We start from the raw sequence: 22,783 nt of genomic DNA, 5'->3' as shown, positions 1-22,783 counted from the left end.
AATAAACAATTTTCAAACATTGTTTCCTATAACTGTGTGATCATAACGTCTAACCCTTCTCTTCATAGCAAATGAAGAAGTCTGTTTGATACAGTCCTGCTAACTGAGAACAAGTTATCTCAGCAACACACGCTAAACGCCGCCTCCCTCTGTACAGCAGATCTACACTTGAAGGATTGTTAGCAGAGTCTTGTTACTGTATTCCACATTAAATACCGGTTCCAGAATGTTCTCCACAACATCTGACTCACTGTTCGGGAGCGTGGCGGAGGAGTCCAGATCTCTCTTTGGAGGTTCGTTACTATGGTGATCTCGCTTGATATTAAAAACAAACTACGATTGTTTTATCTCGTGACTTAACGTCGCAGTTGCGATGACCAGAAATATTTAAATGTCTTGAAACCCGTTTATTTGAACTCTGAAGTTTTGACACTGTCACTACATCAATTTCATACTCATTGTCCAGTTTCAATCCAAATTCAAAAGCGGTGACCTTTTTCTGTAATTTTTTTGAACATTATGTCTGCAGAAATGTATTATGTCTGTACAGCACTGAGCGCCTAATGTAATGTAGATTGTATATTACTATTATATAATACATTACAGTCCACAATACATTACAGTCCACACTACACCACTATAACAGTCTACACTAATTTCAGCTTCAGAAAGTAACGAGCTGAGAGCAGCTAAACCCAACCACAGGTACGGAGCAGTTAACACAGTAGACACAAAGTGGCTAACTAGTCCAGAGAAGTGCTTACAACACAAGATATCCCCCACTGACACACTTCAAGGTACTTACTGGTGGTAATTATAATTACATAATTAGTTAATTGGTTATTGTGAGTTTGGATGTTATTTACATAGTATGTGTAATTGTGGGTGAGTATTACTAGGATAGTGGATCAAACTCACGCGATAAAAGGCTTTGAAGTGCAAATATACAGTGTAATTGATCTTGGGTTTATGATAGTGACTAACCGAGTAGTGACCGATTAGTGACCGATTAGTGACCGATCAGTACTCTCAGAACTGTTTTATCTTTAGCGTACTATGTTTCGTACAATTTATACATCTGAGATCTATCTATATTATATATTTTATATACGACGCCACAAAGTGGTTAAGTTAAATCTCTAAGATATAAATTGAAGTATTTATAGTGTTTATAAAGGCTATTTATAGTGATTATAAATACATTACACTTTAACTTGTAGACCTTCGGGTGCTGAGTCCGATAACTTACTTTTTGTTTAGTTTTGCTTAGCAATTCAAACTTTATAATTAAGATGGTTAACCCCTGCTAGCGATGAGGGTAATGTCGAGGTGCAGGAGGGGGGGGGGGGGGGGGTGTACGAAAAATGATGTGACGCACTAATGTGACGCAATGATGAGTAGTAAATTAATAAAAACTTTTTCAGGTATTTCAGTAAAATATTCAGTGCCCACGGAACTCATTAAAACAGTTAATAAGATGTGGTACCAGGATCAACTATTCCTCAGGTAATTACTTAATTACATAATTACTTAATTACTTAATTTATTACCTGTTTAGTGGCCTCTGTGACTGTACTACCATTTCATTCAGAAGTGGGGGTTACTGTCTTCTACCAAAATTGGAGTGTAATTTAAATGTACTTTGAAGACACGTACAAAAAGAAAAAATATATAATGACTTTCATATTAAATTTGATATCCTTTTTTAGGCTGCTTTTAATACTGTAAGTCATTATATATGTCAGCTGGGGTTAATTACTATACATATGGGATTAATTAGGATAAATAATGATGCAGCTGACAATGTCACAGTGGGGCGTGATCCAATAATATTAAAATTTCTAGAGTCGTATATAATATGTATGTTGCAAACTATTCAGACTGCAAACTCATCTTGCCTGAACTGAACTGTTTCATTCTTAAAATATATCTTATCAAACTCAATTAATCTCAACAATCTCCTCAGAGACATGCTGCTGATACCAGTACCAAACATTCCCTCAAAACAGCGTAATGGTCATCACGTGAGTCCGTCATCAAACCACGTGACTTCACCTAATCACGTGACTCATCCCATACCTAATAATGACAGAGGATCACAAGTAGCCGCTTCTATTGACGCTACTACCCCAACTGGTAAGTTGTACGTGAGGGAGCCGGGGTTATCTTAGAATTTGTAGAGCAACTTTATATTTAAATAACATTATGTAGAATTAGATAAGATTACAATTTTGCGGCTTATCATCTGAAAAAGCTTTAAAACTTCCTTTATCATGTTCCAAGCTTGTGAACACTGAAATTGATAAAAGAACGAAAAGTATTTTATTGATTCTTGAATTCTTGTTTGAATCCAGCTGGCTGAGTGCCATGAACAGTATTCAAAATACTCAAATATAATATCTATCCTATAATATTACATTTTCTTATCTGATATATTTTTTCCTTCGGCTTCCTGTAATTGGCTAGTTACACTTGTGTAACAATGTGGCTGTTGGAATACTCCGAAGTAAAATAAGTGTGAGATAAAAAAAAAATATCTCCAGATTAACCTAACATCCCCAGCCTCCGACCCTAGTCCCATATCCCGCGCGGCGTGCACGTCCCCCGACGAAGACAAACAGCTTGACAGTCTCTTCTCACGGTTTGATCACGTGATGCAGGCCACGCGTGAGTCCACCACCAAACTCAGATCAAACTCTAATCTAGACTTCTCGCCTCAGCTCGCTAACGTTACCAATCTTACCAGGCAAGCGTTTTAAAGTTTTAATACTCTCAATATATTCTTATTGTTATTGCTGTATTCCAACTTTTCACGCCTCATTTTATTTGAATGATTCAGACAGTATTGCATCTCACAAACATCTCCTCTGCTAATCTCTACACATCTTAAGTTACTATATGGGCAATTCCACGATAACGGTAACCAGTAACAAAATAATAAAGTTTGGAGGTGGTTTGGGAGAGATAGAAAATCTTAAAGATATTTGACCATATTTTCAGGGGCAAAAAACCGTTTGTTGATATCTAGCCTAGTTTAAAAACTGTAGCGCGTCAAAGTTGGCTTAAATTTAGTGTATCTTTAGTGTGAATATCCAGTTATTTTCCGAAAGATTTTAGGGAGCTTTATTAATCGTAGAATTCAATATTTTATCCTGTATATAAACCTAGTGGGCTTCAGATAGAAGGCCAGCCTAATTTTGAGGGCCAAATTTCTTTACTTTTTGAGTGTCTTATGATCAAATTTTTCCTCTTCGCGTGTGAATAACGCTACCAAATAGTGAAAAATGTTTTACTGTGGCTACACTATAAGTCTGTTTGATTCGTAACTCTCTCTCTAACGGCAACTTTAGTCATCTATAAAGGTCAGAAAATTTCATTCGTTTTGTCACACTGGAAGTGCAAAAAGTAGGGGTAGTGTGATTCACAGGTAGCGTAATTCACAGCTTGGTAGTGTAATTTACACAGCGGAAAATTAATAATACAAGTGGTTTAAATGCTTTGTTGTGAAATAAATTGTACTTTCAATACTTCCAGGGCAATTCCAGGGACCTATTTTCAACAACTGCCTGAAAGTGTTGGTAATTTAATCGAAATTAGGGTTCCGCCAGGGCAAAATGTGCCACTTTTAGACCTTAAATCGCAAAAATAATGATTTTTAAATGGATTAGGACATCAAAATTGATTTGAAAGTATTTTATAGTCATTGTTAGGTCTGGGAACACTTATTTGAGTAATTTAAAGGCTTATTTTCAGAAAATATCAGCAATTTGGGGCTAAAATTACCTTATTTTCTTGTCACGTAACTAAATTTTGCTCAAAAGAGCAGTGTTTTTGCCCCAAAAAATTCTAATTTTCATCAAAAACCATGTATAGAGGCATCAAATTAAAGCTCTTGATGACCTCTCCACATTAAAAACACAAAGAAGTAGTTTAGAATTGATATAAGTGATAAAATGGTCTAAAAATGGATTCAAAAAGTTATAAATTTCACCCAATTTCTGTCTAATCATGAACCTTTGAGAGCTCATAAAAAAATCATGCCACAATATTACACTGTACATTTTTCTAGGATTACTCTAAATGTCCTATACTTACAGATAGATCAACTTATAGATGCTTACCAAAGTTAATTTGCAACTTATTTTTGTAGTTTGTCCTAAAAAATGGCAAAAAATTGCCAAAAAATGCAATTTTTGACAAAAAATGAGGTAAAATTAATATTTGAGGTCAAATATCCATTTAATCACTCTAAAATAAAAAACCTTTTTAAACGTTATTTGGGGGCAAGATACTCCTAGAATACATGTTATGTGGTATATCATACCCCTTAGTCATGCCTATGTCTTATGTCTACCTCGCATGGGCGCCCGGACCACTGTGGTATGGCAGTAGGGTGTAATCTACACCATTACCAGTATCTCATTGGACCAATTAGTAGTCAATTTAATTTAAAATCAGTAATAGTCAGTCTACTTCACCATTTTACAATAGCAGCAACCAAATTAAGAACAAGCAAACATCAATACAACGCACAAACAGAGCATCTGGGCAGAGTGTGAGTTACACTACGTCCAAATGTGAATAACGTTTACTTCCTATATTGTCCCTGTACTACACACATTCCACAAATTTATGTTAGGAAGGACATAGGAAGTTGAAAAAATGTGTACTTTATTGTGATCAAGCCTTATTGTAACTTCTGCTATTACACTGGGGCACAAATTGCAATTTTAAGGCAAGATTTCTAAAACACCAAATTATGCCTGTGAATAACGCCTACTTTTTAAAATGCTGCTCACATAAAAAGTATAAGAGATAGACATTAAACTTTTGTTGCCACATCATCACAAACGTTTAAACTTCATTCTGACTTTATATTATCATGCTGCTAATGTTAGCCTACAATTAGCATGCAATTAAAAGCTAAATTTTGTGCAAAGTGTGAATTACACTACGTGGAATTGCCCATATCTGATCTTACTTTAAAGGCATGATCAACCTCATGATGATATCTCTTGCTATCAACATACTTTTAACATCACCCTACATAATAATATAAATATAAATAATACGCTAAATAAAATAATACGCTAAATAAAATAATGAAATTATGTGATTAATAATTTTAAATTAACTACATTTCACTCCGAGTCACACAATCACTCACACGCTCCTTTCATGTTAACATCACACACATGATGTGACAAAGTGCTGCGGTTATACCTGACACTTGTTTTACTGGTAAGTGAGATGTGTGATCAACAAGGTGTGATTGTAATAGATGTGTGATAAACGTGTGATTAATACCTGTGTGATCACTGCATGTGTACAGTGAGGTGTATGATGGATACAAGGATACAAGGATACAAGGATACAAAAGTGATAATTACTTTATTGAGTACACAATAGTTGTAATTCTGAAATAATTTAAGTTACACAATTCTAATTATTTACAAGTGTGTAGGGATAATTTAGAAATGTTATATAATGCTAGTTTTAGAAAAATAGATAAATCGAGTTTGTATGGTTCAATCTTATTTTAAGGTCCTATAGCATTATGCACTTGCCAGTATTTGAGTGGAAATCTGGGCTCTTATAGTAGGCTGTATAATTTTCGTTCACAGAGAGAATTGAATGGATTGCTCTTGCTGTGGCAGTGAGTGTGGTAGGATCTAGAGTTTTGTTGGAGAGCAAACCGACTAGGTCAGTAATGTTTAGGGGATGGAAATTGAATTTTTCCCTAACTGAGGAGTAGAGCAAACAGTCAATCAATACGTGACTTTCGTCCTCAATAGGCTTGAGCCCTTTGCTGAAAAAGCAGTAGGTGCACCAACGTTCTTCTCTTGGTACAAGGGGGGTTTCGTATCTGCCCCTTTCGATGTAGAGGTTGTGGCAGCTGATACGAAACCTTGTCAGACTTTTTCGAACATCCGGTATTTTGATAATTCGTAGGTATGCCTCTGGTTCGAAATCATGTTTAATTAAGTTATAGAATTCTAGTTTTGGCGAGGAGGCCTTGGCAGCTTTCCAGGTATTCACGAATTCTTCCCTCATGTTATGACTGATTTGGGTGGAGAGCTTAGATTTTGAGGAAGATGAGGGGGTGAAGTTGTATTTGGTGAGAAGCTTTGAGATGTTGGTATACCAAGGAAGTCCCAACATGATTTGTTCGTGAAATGCAGCACAGAGTAGTTCGTTTTCAGTGTTTTCAAGGCGACTATAGTAATCTATTGCAAGTTTGCAGGCTTCAAAGAATAGAGGGTGGCGCCCGCTTTCGCCCCAGCAACCTATATTTGATGCTTTTGAATGTACAGACAAAGACCACTTGATAAACTTTAGGTGGAATTTTTCATAGTGGTCTTGTGCAATGTACTTCAAGGTATGCTGGGGGTTGGCTTTGTCATCTATTTTTGAAAGGTATCTCATGGTTTTTGAGTGGGGGCATAAGACTTGACAGCCATAAAGCAGGATTGGTTTTATTAAGGAGTCAAATAGAATATTAAGGGCACGGTGTGAGAGGGCATCCTTAACTATTTTGCCTTTGAGGCCATAGAGAGCACGGAGAGCCTTGGCCCTCAGCTCAGTATTTGCTGCTGTAAACGATCCATTTCTGTGGAATATTATGCCAAGATAGCAGTATTTATCGGTGTGCTGGATGGGCTGACCTCCCAATGTGAATGTTTCATAGGACTGCTTTCGTTTGGGAGGGCTGAATATTACAATCTTAGTTTTCTTAATATTTACTTCAAGGCCCATGGAGTTACAGAAATCAAATAGAATGTTGATATTGACTTGCAAGGCCTCGGGACTTAGAGCAAGAAGGACAAGATCGTCAGCCCACAGCAGATGTGATATCAGAACGTCAGCAAGAACTGGATAGTCACCAACAGATTTCAGGAGAGATGAAAAGTCATTAATGTAGATTTTAAAGAGGTCTGGCGATAGGGGGTGTCCTTGCTCCGTTCCTTTGCCAATATCAATTTTAGGCGACAAGAGTTTGGAAATTTTTATATGGGCAATAGAGTTTTTGTACATATCACTTAGGCAGTTGAAGAAGTTACCGGTTATTCCAAGGCATGTAATTTTGTGCAGAAGGAGGTCCCTACATACAGTGTCAAAGGCCTTTCTTAGATCAACAAAGCATGCATAAAGACGAGCCTTTTTAGCTTTTGTGTATTTGTCAATTACTGTCTTGAGGGTGAAAACGTGATCGTTAGTTTGGGCACCTTTCGAAAATCCAAGCTGTTCTTTTGGGTCAGGACAGTAGAGCTTTTTGAAGTGTAACAGACGTTCAAGTAAGATGCTAGAGAACAGCTTACCCATACAACTGCCAACTGCTATTGCTCTGTAATTGTCTGGGCTGAAGGGGTTGCCTGATTTATAGATAGGAGTGATAATACTGGTATGCCATGGATAGTAGCCTGAGACCAGAGAGTGGTTGAATGTTTTGAGGATGACTTGGAAACAAAGCGGAGTTAGGCTCTGAAGCATCTCGTTTGAGATCAAGTCATTTGAGCAACTTTTACCCTTTTTGAGCTTTTTGATTGCGGAAGTAAGTTCAGAATCAGATATGGGCTTGTTTAGGATGTCCAGATCTGGTGGTTCAGGGTAATGTCTGTGATTGTGGTGAGTGAGATCTGGTTCCTGGTCTGGTTTATTATAGAGGGAAGCAAAGAAATCATGAAAGCTAGCCAGATCGAATTTGTCTAGTAGGGGACTAGTGTCATGTTCTTGTTTTAGCCTTTTAAATTTTTTCCAGTCAAGAATATGACCCTCTTCAATAGCTTCATTTAGCTTCCTAAGAAAGGATAATTTCTTACTGTTAACAAGATTGCTGTGCTTATTGCGTTGCTTATAATATTCTCGTCTGAGAATGTTGTTGCAGTGTTTACTACCTAGCCGGTTTGCTAGCCTATTTAGGTTGCGTCTCGAGGAGTTGACTTGTGGATCAAACCATTTCTTTTGGGCAGAATTTTTAGGAGGTTTTTTCACTTTTAATGCTATATCAGCAGCACTGTGGAGACAGTTAGTAATTGCATCGTTCAGTTCATTATTGCCCTCCAAGGTGCCGCTAAATTCGTTTGCTACAATGTTTTCCAGGTTATGGACAATTTCGGGCGAGTTGAGGGCTGCTTTAAATAGTAAGTGGGAGTTGTTGTTGTCCCACTTATAGCCACACGGTAAATTAGAAAAGTCTGGGAGCTGGAAGTTGGCAACAAATGGTTCGAATGTGGTGAGTTTCAAGACTAAGGGACAGTGGTCAGAGTATGATGTAAACTCTTTAACTTGAAGAGAGTTTACATGATCTCTTGCCCACGAGGTGATTACAAAATAATCGACCACACTGCTTCCATTATATTTGTGACAGGTCATTTTTCCAGTGGTGTCCCCGAGGGTACGCCCATTAAGAATTTTCAGTTGGTTATTAATAACCATGTCAAGAAAATGTTGGCAGTGGGGTTCAGATATAGTCAGGTCAGAGTTGTTTCTGGGTTCTTCAATGTCATGTTCAAGTCCAATATCATTATAGATGTCATGCATGGCAGGTGCATTACAAGAGAGGATATAGTCTGGGAGTTTTCCAGTTCTTGCATTTGCATCGCCACACATGATAACTTCTCCTTTTTGACGTAGTCTAATACAGAGGGTGTCAAGAGCAGAGAAGGTCTTAGCAGTATAGTCTGGATATTTCTTGACATAGGACGAATATGCAGGGCTAATATAATAACATACTAAAAATAGATCAAAATCAAGCTTAAAAAAGTTTTTGTCAAGTTTAACAACAATAATATCGTCAGATTCACTACAAGGAACACAGGAAACACCTTTTCTTAAATCATTTTCAGCAAGAATGCAGACCCCTCCTGAGCGAGAATTTTTGCGGTTGCTATTAAAGGAAAGGTATCCTTCGATTTTAACCTGCTTCTTAGTTTCTTGGAGACATAGAATGTTTGCTTGTTTGAGGATTGTCAGAAATTCGTTATTTTCAAATTTGTTAGATCCGTCTCCTGTACTGTCCTGAATGTTCCAGGACATTACAGCGACTTGATCTCGTGAGGCTTGTTTGTTTTTGAATTTTAGGGTTATTCTAGCGCTCTGCAGTAGAGGGCTGCATTCTATGGGATCTCATACCAAAGGCACGATAAAGGCCAAGTTTTATGTTAACACAAAGTTTTTTTAGACCATACTCTGAGACATGAAGTTGGTCTTCCTTCAGTGGGTTAGGAGAGTCTTGGGATGACCCGGCAGCAGAGATGGCACGGGAAAAGTTTCCAGTGTTGTTTACAGTGAAGAGGCGCCGGTGTAAGTCACTTAGTTCTCTTTGCGTGGAGACAAATTGGGTGATTTCCGAGACAAATTGTTTTGTTAAATCACTTAATGGGCCAGGAGTTGGAGTGGGCAGGGAGACGACAATCTTAGCACTGGAGCTAGAGAGGAGTGTGTCAATGGCTTTTTTTGCATCCTCGACTGCTTTATTTACAGGACGGTCTTTATATCTGTAATCATTTACTCCAAGCTGAAGAATGTAACAGTCAACCTCTGGTTGTTTAATCACATCTCTCATGTGTGTTCCGTTTAGGTCAGAATAGGAACCTACTTTCTTTTTTTCAACCTTAAACCCAGAGGAGAAAGACTCTGCTATAAATCCGTTCATCTGGGAGTCATGAAGGAGGAGAACTTTTCTTGGTTTTCTGGTTTTTCTACGAGAGTCAGGGAGTGTGCCATTTGACCTTCCACGGTTCTGGTTTTGAGCAGAGTGGGGCAAGGGCCTTTTGTTTGAGGGATTTGTATGGTCTTTGAGCTGGAGAGACTGCAGGCAGGCCTTAGAGTCCTCAACCTCGCTCTTAATAGCAGTGATATTAACTTCAAAGGCTTTGAGGGAGGTAGCAGTGTCTTGCTGTTTTGAGTTGATGCTGCTCATGATTTCTTCAAGCTTCTCGAGTCTCTTGTCCACAGTGTTCAGTTCGTTGGACAAATTAGGGGAGCTGGTACTACCTTTTTGACTGGATTTATCGTCAGAACACAATACAAGAGTTTGCAGGGTGGTGTGTTGCAGACTAATTTTAGCTTGAAGATCAATAACAGAGTTTTCCATGGTTTGGAGGGAGTGGGTGACGCAATCAGGCTCAGCTGAGGTGGAAGGAGGCTCAAGAAGAAGCACGCTAAGGCGTTTGTGGCATGCTTTCACAGCTTTCTTGAGTCGTTTCTTACAGTCAATGAGGGACCCTGAGTTTGAGCTGCCATGACGAGAAAGTTCGTTTTTCACCGTTTTTTCTTTCAATGAGTCAATGGCTTCTAACATGGCTTCCAAACTGAGAGGGAATGTCTCACTATCAGACACTGAAGTTTTACTGCTGGTCACGGAGGGGGAGCTTGATGCCAGAGGAGATCCAACTGGGGAGCTGTCCATGCTGTTGAGTTGCGAGAGGCCAGATAGTGACAGAGAAGATCTACGTATGTTGTGCAGCGACGGGGAGCTTACTGGTTCAGCTGTAGACTTGGGGGCAAGTACAGTTCGTGAGTACAGGTTCGCAAGTACAGGAGTGATAGGCATCTCAGTAAGAGGTGTAGATAAGGCGTTTCTTTCACGCAGGAAGCTGGAGCTGCAGGTCCTATAGGTCACTGATGTGCGTGCAGCAGTGATTGCATTGTCTTTGGGTATTTGATGTGAAGTGTGAACTATAATAGCACAAGAAGCACGGTGGGAGAAGATGGAATTTTTATGATTTATCTGTAGATTTGTAATATGCCTGATTGCATATCTCACAGTACTACGAAACTTACTGTTTTTTAAGAGGGTGATCAAACTTGTTTTAATAAAATCATCAAAACACTTGATCTGAAATAAAACATCGTACTTGGTTCAAAACTTGCTTCATGACTGATCACAAAATGTATTTGACTGGAAAGTGTAACTTGCACGAAGATGATTTTCGGAGCAAAATATAATAATACAAGTTTCATCTTTTATACGTTGGTTCTATTGATATGAAGCAAATACCTAAGTTTTTTTAAATTTCGATAATTTGTAACCTTATTATACCTAGTATATTATTATAGTAGCTTACTCTTGTCTTTATTCAATTAATTAAAGGAATCCATATTAATTAACTAATCAATGAACTTCAGTAATTTATTTTTCCGTAATCACAATTTCATTCTGTCACTGCATGATTGTGAACCTAATCCGTGTCTTACAAAATATTTGTGCGTAAAATGTGTACTTCCCATTCTTCGTATAACCTTATATTATTATTCTTTGACTAATCTATAAAATGAAATTGTTATATTATTCTTTGAAAAGATAACTGGTCAGTAAAGTATACTTGCATTCTATTAATAATATAATATTATAGCATTTTAAATAACAATGTCAATAACCAAAGTCTTTAACACCAACTCTCCCTTTTCAGTGTATAAACTAAATGTGTTCCACCTCTTGTAGTTTTGAGGTATAGTAAAAGACGTGTATGTGTCTTGTACTACATGTTTGTGTATCTCTGATCAGGTTAAGACTGCCAGTTGAATTCCAAGGGACGCTAGTTAATTAATAACAATATAACTAATTTAGTTATATTGATTCAATCTAGTGCTAGCCTGACCCTGGGATTCGTACTGCCGTCTCAAATTCGATGACTTTGTGATCTTGTGATCTTGTGATTCGCTAGTTCTTCATCACTAAATCCGGATCCAATCCGGATTTTACACTAAAATACGCTAATAAGATAAAATCTCGTTTTTGATTTTAGAAGTAAATTTCTCCGATCAACATTTAATTGAAATTTGCAAGGTGCAAGGGCCAGGGAATGTTTGTTGTTTTAACGTTATTTGACACTTGTGCATGTAGTGATATGTTGTGAACTTCACACTATCTATGTGATGTATTAAATACAAACTCTCCATCGTAATGTACATGTTTCTGCGACCTGTAAAATGGTGTCCAGTATCAAACGTCATAAGTTTCAGCTAATTCAACATAGTGTGTTACACTTGCTTACTTTATACACCTAAAACACAGATTATATCAAATTTGATCACAGTCTTGAATAGTATCAATTTCTACTAAATTTTAATGAGTTTTAGTCTTTTAGTTCAGATTATTTCGCCATGATTTACAGCATATGTCATCTTAAAATGTCAGTTATAATATTACTAACATACATGATACATATAATACGTACAGACAGTTAACAGATTTCTAATAGTTATCTCGTTATTTGCATGATAGCTTCAGCTCCTGGGGCAGATAAAGTACTTTTTTGATTAATGTGATCATTTTTGATCCTGTTATGTAATGTATTCTTTTAGACTTAACAGTTAACTTGTGCATGAAAGCAATCAGGTAAATCACATATTATATAAGGGGTTAGATACAGTATTGTATTCCACATTTATTGCGTAATGTTGTCATCAAGATACGCTAATATAATTTGAAAAGTGTAAAAATAGAACAGTCCACCAGCACATACACACTCTGACATTGAATACGTACCTGAGTTTCTCTAAGGGGGTGGGGGCTCTTATAAGTCTACAGAATTACCTTATATTTTACCCAACCCTGCCTCACCAGGGATCAGCACCTATTGAGGCCTGAGCCCTGAGGGTGGTCCCTTAATTCACTGCTTCACTCATTCCCTTATTGAAAGTTATTGGTACGCCTCTTACTGCCACATGTAATATCACGTGACCTCACCAATCCAACAAACAACCTTGATATATCACGTGACCTAACTCACAACTCTCCCTCAGATCTGCCTCGACAGTGAGTATCGTCGAGCCTGGACCACACGGCTCTAGAACGGCCGTGCGAACCCGCTACAAACGCGGACGACGCGACTTCTACACGGATGACGAACTACCGGCCAGCTCTTCAGACGAAATATTTCTGTTGTAAGAAAAAAAAGCGGGAAAAAAGAACTTGGATTGAGAATTTTTTGAAATGTGCTCGGCAACAGTTTAAATGTAAAAACTGCAATCACGTGGTGATAAATCGGGGGAAATATAAAGTTTTAATTTTCTCATAAATTCTTGGAGATTTTGTACTGACATTACTCGAAAGTTTATTATGCTTTGATTGTTTTATAATTAGTCATTTAATTTATTCATATATGTGTGTAATTGTCGTGAATTTGATTAGGTGTAATTAGAAATTGATCCAGAAATTAACCAACAAATTTACAGTTTGAACTCCCAAAAGATTTAGATTTCCCAATTTACTTTTTTAGTGTACAGGATTAAAAGATATTACTTCTTGATAAATACTGAATTGTTAAAATTTATCGTTGCCGAAAAAAATCAACAACAAACAGTTTTCCATACACATTGTGCAGTGCGCATACTCAAAAGTGAAAAAATTTGCAGACATTATTGAACAGTTTAAATTCTTTGTTTAAAGGTGCATGAATCTTTAATGTAATGCATGAATCTGTGACCCGTGAAAATGTATTTGTGGTACTGTACCAATGCCTTAGAATTCATATTTCATAATCTGGGATCTTCTATTCTATTGCTTCTGCTTTAGTGTCTCTCATTTCAGTTAGATAAAATGTAAACTGGATATTGTTACAGATATTACTACTGTCACGTGATACGTCCTGTGCCATGAAGTTTATTTTAAATGAGTAGATGAGAAGTAAAAATATACTGATTTCAAATTTCAAGTTAAATTAAGCGGAGTTTAAAAACATAATGTTAAATGGTTGCATCAAGTCTTGAATATCTCTTAACTGCTTGGCTTTAGTGTTTTGGTGTAAATTGTAATCTAGATCCGTGGATAGATAATTGTTCGTTTTCATAAATGTGACTTTTACTGCTCAGATTTAAATATCAAATAGATTGGATAATTATAAACCGTAATTAAATTATCATTGTTATCTTCTTCTAGCGACATTAATTACCTTACACTTGCACTCTGATAATGCGATCCTTTTAAAATTCTATCAATAAGATCTTAGAAATTGATCATATAAAATTACAAGTTACATTCACAGTAGATATAATCAGTGCTTTTTCCAGAATGTTCTTTGCTAGATTCGAGGACACTGTCGAACAGAATGAGACAACATCACAACAGAGATTAGAGGCATTAAAACAGAAAATAGCTGCCAAACAGAAACAGCCTACCAAAAATGTGGCCGAGTTATCAGATGTGTTGTCGTCAAATGGTACTAAAAAGCATCCTAAGAAAAGAAGAAAAGTAAGCGGGGCAGGCGAAAATGAAGCTGTTAAACCCAAGAGAAAAAAGAAGAAAGTTGCTGAAGATAGTTCTATCCAACAAGGATGTTCGAGAATGGAAGAAGAGGAAATTGGAACCATAAATGGCGAGAGTGAAGAATCTGAGCCAAAAAAGAAGCGAAAGAAGAAAAAGAAGAAACATGATATTGAAGTAGCTGATAAAGATAATGAAATATCATTGGACATCAGTAAACCTCAGGAGATGATTAATTCTGTTGTCGATACTTTAAACGAAAAACCAGAAAGTGGTGACGTTGCTGATAACGAAACTTCACCTAAAAAGAAGAGAAAGAAAAAGAAGAGAGAACGTGTTGTCGAAGTTTTGGAGAAGGAAGTAAGTGAAGAAACAAGTTCTGGAGTTGTCTCTGAACAAGTGTGTGAAGAAACGAATGGTGCCGTTGTAACTGATTATCCCGAAACCATTGAGGAGGATACAGTTGAATCAAAGGTAGAAGAAGAAACAGAAGAAGCAAATGTAGAGAAAGAAGAAGAAGAAGAAGAATGGACCATTTTGGGTAGACACAAGACTCTACAGAAAGCGAAACACGTTAAACGTGATCTGCCTGATTGGATTGTTAATTGTGAGATCGTGGACCCAGAGTTTGAAAACGTTTGCACTTTAGCAGACTTTGGTTTGCTGGATGAATCCCTTGTCGATGTACTAGCGTCTATGGAAATCAACGCTTTATTCCCTGGTTGGTAATATAGTTCTTATCTCAGAAAGTTTTAACCAATGAAACACCAAAATAAGTTCATTGCGTGTACAATAACAGCACTCCATGACATATTGAGAAATAAAATGTGAATTATTTCAGTACAGAGTCAGATAATCCCAGACATACTATCTGGATGTCAGAAAACCACCCTGCTAACTCGACATCTTACTCCTCCAACTGATATCTGTGTGTCTGCTCCCACGGGCTCTGGTAAAACTCTAGTGTATGTACTGTCTCTTGTTCAGGTTTGTTGAGTACACAACTTAGTTCTATTTCCTTTATCTGCCATAATTCTTCTTGCCCCGTGGAGACGTGTACTGCTGATAATTGATATTTGTAGGGAAGTTCGGTTTGTTAAGTCAGTGTCTTGACTCTTGAATATATCAAATCAAAGGCTTTCCTACAAAATTTGACAATTTTTGTAGAATCGGAAGCCTTCAAACTTCATTATCAACGCTCTAAAAGTTGCTATTTATACGCAGTGTCTATACAAGTTACCACCAATGCTACAAGCTATAGTCGTGGTACCTACAAAGAATCTGGCGAATCAAGTGAAACAAGTTTTTAACAACTTCAACAAACTAATTAAGGTCAGTCTACGAACATTCTGAGGGTTCTGATTTAACTTCGTCGATTATGATAACATTCTTAATTCAGTTTCGTCTCGTAATCATATCATTCTCGAATCTAATGATTTATGTTAATCGCTAAACTGTGACTATTTCGATTCCGGTAAACTACGCGTACGTACACTTTCTAAAGAAGCAGGAAAGAGGTCTTGATGATTGCTAGTTTTCAGTATTATTCTGTATTAAGTTAGCAATACGCACGCGCATATTTCGCGCGCAAACGTGGTTCTATTGATCTGACGGCATGATATTATGACTTCAGATTGAGCAATTCTGAGAATTCAAGAGCGCATATTATGTAAGCAGTAAGCTGTCCAAACAAACAACTCTTTAGGACGTGAAATACTAGTAAATTACATCTAATTTAAACATTCCTAGACTGAACAAATGATCATATGTTCAGGTTGTGCTGCTGTCCGGAAAGGACACATTCCCAACGGAACAGAAGAACATGTTCACAGACCAGGGTTCATGTCTTGCTCATGTAGCGGTCACAACCCCTGGTCGACTCGTTAATCATCTTAGGGACACCAAACTCTTTACTCTACAAAACCTTCGATTCTTGGTAAATGCGCTGTTTGTCTTTCCGAGAAATGTGATTTATTGATGTTTTATTCAGATTTTAATTTCTAAGCACCAGTATTTTACAGGGAGAAGCCAAAAGGGTGGGCTAATTTCTTAGATAGGTTCTCATTCTTTAAACTTTTTCATCATATTATGCAAACCAAAAAGAGTTTATTCGTAATTATAATTTATGCTGTTTTATAATATCACCTCAAAGCAATTATAAATGTTGGACTGCAGTTTTTATTAACGCTCCCTCCCAGGTTATTGACGAAATGGACACCTTGTTGAATCAAACTTACCAAGATTGGCTACCTTCACTTTATAAAACTGTGTACAACCCTGACCCGAACAGTAAGTTACCCTTCTTTCTTATATTATTATTTATCTTACTCAAGGTCATAATTTTTAAAATTGAAATTTTGGCAAGGCAAACTTAAAGTTATGAAAATGTTCTTATAAACATGCATGAGTTAGTCATGCAGTTGACCATGAAACAATCCTGATCCTCTCTCCAGGACACCCAATGCAGCCAGTAGTACGAACACGCCGCTACACTCCCAACACTCCCCTCAGTGTCTCACAACTCTCTGAACCTGCCCTGCCCTTACAGAAGTTGTTATTCTCAGCTACTGTTACTCACGACCCCTCCAAACTGGCACCTTTACAGATGTATAAACCTAAATTGTATAGTTGTGGGGGCAAATACACGTTACCTAGCACACTCGTGGTTAGTAATCTGGAATCTCCTAAAATTTTTTAAAGTTATTTTCTGCTGCAACTACTTTCTACTGAAAGATTGAATATTTTGTCGCACTTAAACCATAGTTTAAATTCTCGTTTCTTACAATTTATTTTTACAGCAAAACCAGATACGATGTCAGCTAGAGGACAAAGCCCTAGTACTAATCCACCTTGTCAATAAGCTAAAACACGTACTGTGTTTTGCAAGTTCTGTTGATACTTCCCACCGCCTTGCTATTCTAACTGGTTAGTAAAGGAACACTTATTAAATACAGGGACAAATTAACATTACATTAATTCTAGACCATCATAACAGTTGCAAAGGTCTCATGACTTTCTATTTTAAAGGACCAGTTAACTGAAAAATTTGTAGTCTCCAATTTGGCTAAGATTTAAATCAGCTGTGACAAACTGGTAAAGAATCGTATCGCCGAAAGAACCAACTCTCTAGCGTACGTGTAACGCGTGTTATTGCAATAATAAGCTGTGGCCTCGTGACGTCACGAAGTCCCTCAGTGCGCGCTGGCATAGCGTAATACGTTGCAAATGTTTATTGTTGTCATTAAAACACTCAAATTTTAGAATTATGACTATTACCCTAGTTCTCCAAAATCCTTATAGTTTTGGCTATCATCCTAACTAAAGGAATAGCTGATTGGATGTACAGTGCTCACGTCATGATTTTAAACAGTGATATAGGTTCTTGGACAGTGGCGGGTGAATGTACGGTTAGAAAGTTTCTGCTATTACAACTTATGTCATATGTGATAATTTTGGATTGTTTTCATTGCTTAATTACACAAGCAGGGAGACTGTACCGATTATTTTTCCCCAATCCATGAAACTCTAATAATAATAACGAACTCTAATAATAATAACGAATTTAGAAAGGATCTAGATAAGTACGAGTTTGTTCAATTCCGAGAGCAATTATATTTATAGCATAGCGAAATTTCTAACTTTAAGGGGGGGGGCCAATGGGTATTTTTTGTGAAACTTGATTTCGAGATAGCAATTGACCAACAAACTAAGACCAGTGACCGAACTTTTGAGGGGGTCCCGGACCCCAACCGCCAAACGGTGCGCGCATGGCAGCCACGCCCATATTTGGTCCAAATTAGGCCCAATTTAGCCAAACACCCTGAACATGCCCAAAACCAAGGTTTATGGTGCTCTACTTGTAGCTAGTGGTCTCCTGAACTCGTATATGAAATTTCATCAAGATTGGACAAAAAATGACTGAGTTATGAGCCAAAAACCATATGCCCATATTTGGGCATACGCACCAAATTTGGTAGATTTCGTCCCATAAATTGGTCAAATATCAATATTTTTGAATGAAACTTACTTTATATGAAAGGTAAGCCTAAACTACATATTATCTGTAAGTTATAGCTTTATATCTGTTTAAATGTGGATACTAAGGCGAAAAAACCACAAAAAATGAACTAAATTGCCCATATCTCGGTTCGCGATATTTGCGGAATTGATCTCATTAAAATTGTAACAACTCAATCAGATTTCAAAATTTTTGCATGAAATTTTCGGAATCGACTCGAAATCGCATTTCCACCTTATTTTAAATACGGATTTTTGATTAAGGCCTCCAAAAAAATTTGGCGGCCAAATTCTGAATTTTTGTGAGATAATTTTGGAATTTGGCCGCCAAATTTTTTTGGAGGCCTAAATCAAAAATCCGTATTTAAAATAAGGTGGAAATGCAATTTCGAGTCGATTACGAAAATTTCATGCAAAAATTTTGAAAACTGATTGAGTTGTTACAATTTTAATGAGATCAATTCCGCAAATATCGCGAACCGAGATATGGGCAATTTAGTTCATTTTTTGTGGTTTTTTCGCCTTAGTATCCACATTTAAACAGATATTAAGCTATAACTTACAGATAATATGTAGTTTATGCTTACCTTTCATATAAAGTAAGTTTCATTCAAAAATATTGATATTTGGCCAATTTATGGGCCGAAATCTACCAAATTTGGTGCGTATGCCCAAATATGGGCATATGGTTTTTGGCTCATAACTCAGTCATTTTTCGTCCAATCTTGATGAAATTTCATATACGAGTTCAGGAGACCACTAGCTACGAGTAGAGCACCATAAACCTTGGTTTTGGGCATGTTCAGGGTATTTGGCTAAATTGGGCCTAATTTGGACCAAATATGGGCGTGGCTGCCCTGTGCGCACCGTTTGGCGGTTGGGGTCCGGGACCCCCTCAAAAGTTCGGTCACTGGTCTTTGTTTGTTGGTCAACTACTATCTCGAAATCAAGTTTCACAAAAAAATATCCATTGGCCCCCCCCCTTAATCCGAATCTGTCAGCCAGTACAGGAGACAAGAAGTCTGGCTACTTTACAGCCGTTCCTCTGGGACCATTAGTAGAAGTAGCTTCTATCAGAACTGTGCCGTGGGAACAGAATTCCCGCCAAAGTACCCGGTCTACCAAATACAAATACTGATTTGAGTGTACGGTGTGCGGTGTGTTTTGAATTAGACTTACGGCTTACCTAGTTGTTATCCTAATTGCATTATCGTCGGTACATAACATAAATAAACTACTGGTAAGTTTAAATACCAAGTGCAAACGTGTTCAGTCAATCGACCCACTGAACAACTATAGAATTTCCAAGACCCTATTATTCTTTGGCCATATATTACGGCACGATCGATTGTTAGATGGTTAAACGACCAACGTTAATCTATCAATTTGGTTTGGACACATAGTAAGACAGCACAAATATAGGTGAATTCTTCGTATATTTACATCACTAGCCTATAAAAATAAAATTAGGTTAGACTAATGAAAGCAATTTAAAAGTTAACAACTTGAAAATTCAAACAGATTTTAATCTGAAACTTTACTAAAGAGCTCAATGTGCTAGGTAGAATGGACAACAGAGCATAACAGATTATTCAGCGAGTAACTACAATCCTATTTAACCCAAAAATATTAGTTCTAAATTTTGAAATAAGAATGCTCTCTTCTCTATCAAGTGCTGTTGGTCGGACTTTTCTTACTACACCTAATTTAAAAACTCCCATAGTGAAATCAGATTTATGCGCTAGAAAACAATGCATGGCAAGTGCCGACTTCTCAAATGACAATTCATTATCAATTTTAAACTTGTTTCTGTGTCCATTCATTCTGATATGAAATGGAGAAACCGTTTGGCCGAAATAGGTGTCGTCTTTTAGGCTCTGGGGAAGTTTATTACAAATTTGGCATTGGGCGACATAAATTATATTGCTGTCCTTACATGTCAACCGGAAATCCAGAGTTAAATCCAAACCATTGACAGTGATAACTTCGTTGGAGTTGAACAGTTGGGGACAGGTTGCACAGCCTCTCCCGCCACAGTTTTGGCTGACGGTGAAAGAATCCGTTTCGGAGCACGAACTGAGTTTTCTATTGCGCACTACGGTGTTGCCTATACGTTAATCTATACAATTCTAAAACTATGAGCTAGCACTTTAATCTAAAAATACACTTTTTATATTACTCCTGATTTTTACATTTCACGTAAAACATTGTCGCCATAGGTTGATCATGGACACTAACAGCTTAATTTGAGATAAATGACTTATGAGTTTCTCTAAAGTTAACTCTAAAGTTGTGTAGTCTAGTCATTTATGGACATTTATGAACCTGTAAATGTTCAGATAATCACGAAACTTTGCACAGACCTTTCCGAAGGTATGAATAAACGATTTTCGTTTGGAGACATTTTTTTGACAGTGGAGAAAACCCAGGAGGGCCACGCCCATATTGACCCAAGGTAACCGACCCCTTGCTTCTGAAGGTCGTAGAGACTTCAAAATAAGCTTAAACGAAGCCGCATATGCATGTTTATATAGGAGTTATTGAGCAACACATGGCCTAAAATCGTTACTTTTCGAGAAATTCGCCAAAAACCATTTTGGGCGTGATGCTGAGCCCATTTTCGATAGGATTGTGATAGAGTCTTTAGACAGGGTGCAAAAGAACCGCAATTAGCATATTAATATATGACTTACGAACAAACATATGCCTGAAAGGGCTTACTTTTTCAGTTATTGGCGAAAAACTGATTTTCGGTTCCAGAAATCATGCAAAACTATGGATATCTGGTAAATTGGGCTATGAAGGCCCTAAAGGTTTTTGAATGTGTGTAAATTGTGCAGAATGGCCATGTTTATATACAACTTATGAAGCAACATGTACCCTAAATTACTTACTTTTCGAGTTATTCGGGGAAAAACATTGTATTATGTCCATTTTCTACCTATAAAATACATTCTCACGAGCTCCTCTGTGCGCGCAAGGGACTTCGTGACGTCATCGCCAAAATAATACAAACGCTATTTACACGCGTTAGACAGCAGTTAGAGATTTAGGAATTTCGACTCGTTGCTTAGTTTGCTATTTGTCACAATCTGTCAAAATATGAGGATAACTTTTTTTTCAGTTAACTGGTCCTTTAAACTGTGGTGGATTCATTAAATTAAACTTATTTGTATTACTTAACTAATTGTATAATTTACATCATTTAATTACAGAGGAATTTGGTGGAATTAAAGTTGCAGAGTACTCATCTACTCTCTCAGTCCAACAGAGAAATAAAGTTATGAGGGACTTTTCTCTCGGCAATATTCAACTGTGAGTAACAGAAAAATAACTGCATTTAAAAAATTTAGTAAGTTAGGAAATTTTAAAGATTAAGAATGCTGTTACCATTTTCTTAAAACGTGTTGCAGCTAATTATCACCAAAACCTCCATTTTCCAGATTAGTGTGTTCAGACTCCTTGGCACGTGGTATGGACATTAGTTTGGTAGATCATGTGATCAACTACGATGTGCCTGCGCACGTGCAGACTTATGTGCACCGCGTGGGACGAACTGCACGTGCAGGAAAAGTGGGTTACGCTTACACGCTCGTCAGATATGAAGAGGTAATATGAGCACATTAGTGTCATTAACTTATCAGTTTGTACATAATTGTTCATGCTCTCTCTCTCTCTCTAGAGAGAAGCCTTTCAGACCAGAAATGTAACGGCAAATAGCTCGCCTACATAAAAAATGTTAGCTCATTTTCATACAATCACAGCAGAATTTTTGAACAGTTATCAGATAAGAATGTTAACTGAAAAACTACTAATTTTCATTTTCAGATTCGACATTTCCATCAACTGCTGAAGAAAGCAGGAAACACTAGAGCCAGCGAGATGAAGATTTCTGATGACTCTATAGCTGAGTTATCTGAAAATTATCAAGATTGCTTGCAAAGACTGGAAATTAGACTTAAGTCTAAGGGAAAAAAGTAAACTTCTTATCTCTTAATCATGTCTGCTATCTTAATAGAATGTTGGACTAAAAGTTAGCTCTAAATTTGAAAACAGAAGTGTAGCGCACATCTTTCGTTTGTTTTTAGCTGCGTGATAGCGTTATAGGTGATTTTTATTTAACTTATTAAAATTGTTTTAACTTTTTATAGTTTTATCGGGAAATAGGTTTGATGGATTTTCTGTCAAGATTAGATTATTTAATCATGTTTGTCATGAACTATTATTTTTACAATACTCAAACAATGTGTCAAAATTTTAATCGACTAAAAAACATTTTTAGGAAACAATGTATGAATAGCCACTATATAATTAAATAAATTCCTGAAACCCCTACAAGAAATACCCAGAAAACATTTACTCGGTAGAAACAGGTGAGTTGACCGACTGAGGGCTGTCTAACTCAAAATTCAGATCAATCTCCAAAGCGTCCTCCTCCTCGACCATCTCATGCTCGATATGATCAACAAGTTCATATTCATACTCCTCGCACCACTCAAACCCAGGTGACAGAGGTGTTAGAGGTGTTAGGGGTCCGGGTGACAGAGGTGTTAGGGG

The 22,783-nt window shown here is 37.1% G+C and overlaps 2 protein-coding genes across 3 annotated transcripts; both read left to right on the top strand.

Annotated features, from left to right (window-relative positions):
- The first annotated feature begins 66 nt into the window (after positions 1 to 66).
- On the top strand, positions 67 to 13,799 carry LOC134819624 (lysM and putative peptidoglycan-binding domain-containing protein 2-like). 2 transcript variants are annotated; one of them, XM_063829650.1, is made up of 7 exons: positions 67 to 293; positions 663 to 797; positions 1,425 to 1,506; positions 1,967 to 2,136; positions 2,563 to 2,746; positions 11,415 to 11,453; positions 12,751 to 13,799. In XM_063829650.1, the coding sequence occupies exons 1-6, from the start codon at positions 227 to 229 to the stop codon at positions 11,419 to 11,421; spliced, it is 645 nt and encodes a 214-aa protein (XP_063685720.1). In that variant the 5' UTR covers positions 67 to 226; the 3' UTR covers positions 11,422 to 11,453; positions 12,751 to 13,799. The 2 variants fall into 2 exon arrangements, with proteins under 2 accessions (XP_063685720.1, XP_063685719.1); XM_063829649.1 differs by lacking the exon at positions 11,415 to 11,453.
- A 126-nt stretch (positions 13,800 to 13,925) lies between these two features.
- LOC134819619 (ATP-dependent RNA helicase DDX51-like) lies at positions 13,926 to 22,509 on the top strand. The gene is made up of 10 exons (XM_063829643.1): positions 13,926 to 14,930; positions 15,051 to 15,196; positions 15,434 to 15,541; positions 15,984 to 16,145; positions 16,408 to 16,498; positions 16,663 to 16,874; positions 17,008 to 17,134; positions 21,442 to 21,541; positions 21,670 to 21,835; positions 22,055 to 22,509. Exons 1-10 carry the CDS (start codon positions 14,018 to 14,020, stop codon positions 22,205 to 22,207), a joined length of 2,178 nt encoding a protein of 725 aa, XP_063685713.1. The 5' UTR covers positions 13,926 to 14,017; the 3' UTR covers positions 22,208 to 22,509.
- Positions 22,510 to 22,783: the final 274 nt, after the last annotated feature.

This window comes from Bolinopsis microptera, chromosome 8, assembly GCF_026151205.1.
Source record: "Bolinopsis microptera isolate Bmic1 chromosome 8, MBARI_Bmic_1.0, whole genome shotgun sequence".
Classification (NCBI taxonomy): domain Eukaryota; kingdom Metazoa; phylum Ctenophora; class Tentaculata; order Lobata; family Bolinopsidae; genus Bolinopsis; species Bolinopsis microptera.
The sequence above is the reverse complement of the archived record's forward strand: the minus strand, read 5'-3'. Positions and strand labels throughout refer to the sequence as shown.